The 2,098-nt window shown below is 52.9% G+C and overlaps 1 protein-coding gene across 1 annotated transcript in view; it reads right to left on the bottom strand.

Moving 5' to 3' along the window:
• Window positions 1-571, bottom strand: part of EMH_0074040 (uncharacterized protein) — a gene marked incomplete at both ends in the record, with an annotated part of 670 nt that extends 99 nt beyond the window's left edge. The window contains 2 exons of the mRNA XM_013499411.1: window positions 2-265; window positions 324-571. Coding sequence (XP_013354865.1) covers window positions 2-265; window positions 324-571 — 512 coding nt within the window. The remainder of the gene's footprint in view (window position 1; window positions 266-323) is intronic.
• Between the last annotated feature and the right edge of the window lie 1,527 nt (window positions 572-2,098).

Raw genomic sequence — 2,098 nt, 5'->3', positions numbered from 1 at the left:
GTGCGGGGGGTGGTGCGGGGGGGAGGGTTGGGTGGGGTGGGGGGGGTGTTGCTGCTGAGGAAGAAGGAGAGGTAGATGCTGCTGGGTTAGGGGGTTTTGCTGCTGCTGCTGCTGTTGTTCCTGCTGCTGCTGCTGCTGCTGCTGCTGCTGCTGCAGCAGATGATGAGGAGGAGGAGTCTGATCCACCACGTAAACCACCCCTTGATCCCCCACCTCCTGCTGCTGTTGCTGCTGCTGCTGTTCCTGCTGCTGCTGCTGCTGCGTCCTTTGCTGCAGCTGCATCGCCCTTCGCAGCAGCAGCAGCACCTGAGCTTCGGCCTGACCTTCTTCTTGCTGCACCCGTGTTATACTGCTGCTGCTGCTGCTGCTGCTGCAGTTGCTGCTGCAGCTGCTGCTGTATCTGCTGCTGAAGCTGCTGCAGCATTATTAACTGCTGCACCTGCTGCTTCTGATTCTCCTGCTGCGACCCCGCTGCTGCTGCTGCTGCAGCAGCAGCAGCAGCAGCAGCAGCAAGGCCTTTATTCACTCCCCCCCTACTCTGCTTCTTGCCTTTATCAGTACCCTCAATCATATCTAGGGCCCCCCCGGGGGCCCCCTTCAGAAGGGCCCCTATAGAATAGGAGCCTACATCGCGGGGGGTTTTGCTGCTGCTGCTGCTGCTGCTGCTGCTGCCGAGGGTGTTGCTGCTGCCTGGCCCTTTACCTGCAGCTAGCTGCGGCAGCAGCACACAGAGCAGCAGCAGCAGCAGCAGCAACAAACCCCAGCACCCATTATAATTCCTCATGCCGCTTAGGGGGGCCTCGCTGCAGCAAAGTCTCCTGATCGCAGCAGCAGCAGCAGCAGCAGCAGCGGCAGCAGCAGCAGCGGCAGCAGCGGCGGCTTAGATGCAGCGCAACTCTCATTAAGAGATGACAAAGAAAGCCGATCCCAGGCGATCCCAGGAGACCCCACACGATCCCAGCTGCTGCTGCTGCTGCTGCTGCTGCTGCTGCTGTTGCTGCTGCTGCTGCTGCTGCTGATGGTGATAGAGATGAAGGATATCTGAAAAAATTAAAAAGGAGAGGCGGCGAGGGAACAGGCTAACACCGCCGAGAGAGAAAAAAGCAAAGAGACAAGCTGCTGCTGCAGCAGCTGCTGCTGCTGCTGCTGCTGTTGCTGCTGCTTCTTCTTATCTTGCTGCTGCTACAAGCAAAGGCTGCACAATGCTGCGAGATCTATGAAGGGGAACCCAAAAGCAGCAGCAGGCAGAAGTACTGTGCTGCTGACCCGCGTCGCAGCTGCAGCAGCAGCAGCAGCAGGAGCAGCAGCAGCAGCAGCAGCAGCAGCAGGAGTCTGTAGTTTTGTTGTGGCGGGGGGTTAAACTATACTCTGCTGCTGCAGCAACTAAAACAAAAAAGAAGAAAAAGGGGCTGGGGAGAGAAGGCAGAGCGAGATGCTGCTGCTGTGTTGGCGGTGGTTGTTTGTGGCAGTGTAAGAGAGAAAAAGAAAAAAAAAAAGAAAAAAAAATAAGTTTATATTATTTAATTATATTTTTATTATATAAAATACAATATAAACAACAACTCTCAATCATATAAACCCCAAACCTCTCACAAGTGGATTCCGATTCCGCTGGCCCCAGCAGCAGCAGCAGCAGCAGCAGCAGCAGCAGCAGCAGCAGCAGCAGCCTGCAGGGGAGCGATGCCCGTTCTTCTGTGTTTTTTTGTTTTTTATTTATTTCAATGCAAAAAATATTTAAATAAAAATTATTTTATGATTAAATTGAGGTGTATGAGTAGCAGCAACAGCAGCAACAGCAGCAGCAGCAACAGCAGCAGCAGCAGCAGCAGCAGCTCACCCAGGTGTACGTACACCTCAGCAGTCTCGTTGTCCTACATAGATCTGATTCAGCGGCTTATTGAAGCAATAAATATATTTTTATTTAATTAAAAACTTTATTTTATAAATCCCAACGCATTCATGCTGCTGCTGCTGCTGATGTATCTCCCTTCTTGCTGCTGCTGCTGCTGCTGCTGCTGCTGCAGCAGGAGCAGCAGCAACTACAACAACAGCAGAAACGCCATTGAGGTTTATACTTAAACTATTACATGCATGCTGG

The sequence above is a fragment of the Eimeria mitis genome, genomic scaffold (genome assembly GCF_000499745.2).
Source record: "Eimeria mitis Houghton genomic scaffold, Emh_scaff4293, whole genome shotgun sequence".
Taxonomy (NCBI): domain Eukaryota; phylum Apicomplexa; class Conoidasida; order Eucoccidiorida; family Eimeriidae; genus Eimeria; species Eimeria mitis.
This window is presented reverse-complemented; position numbering and strand designations above follow the sequence as displayed.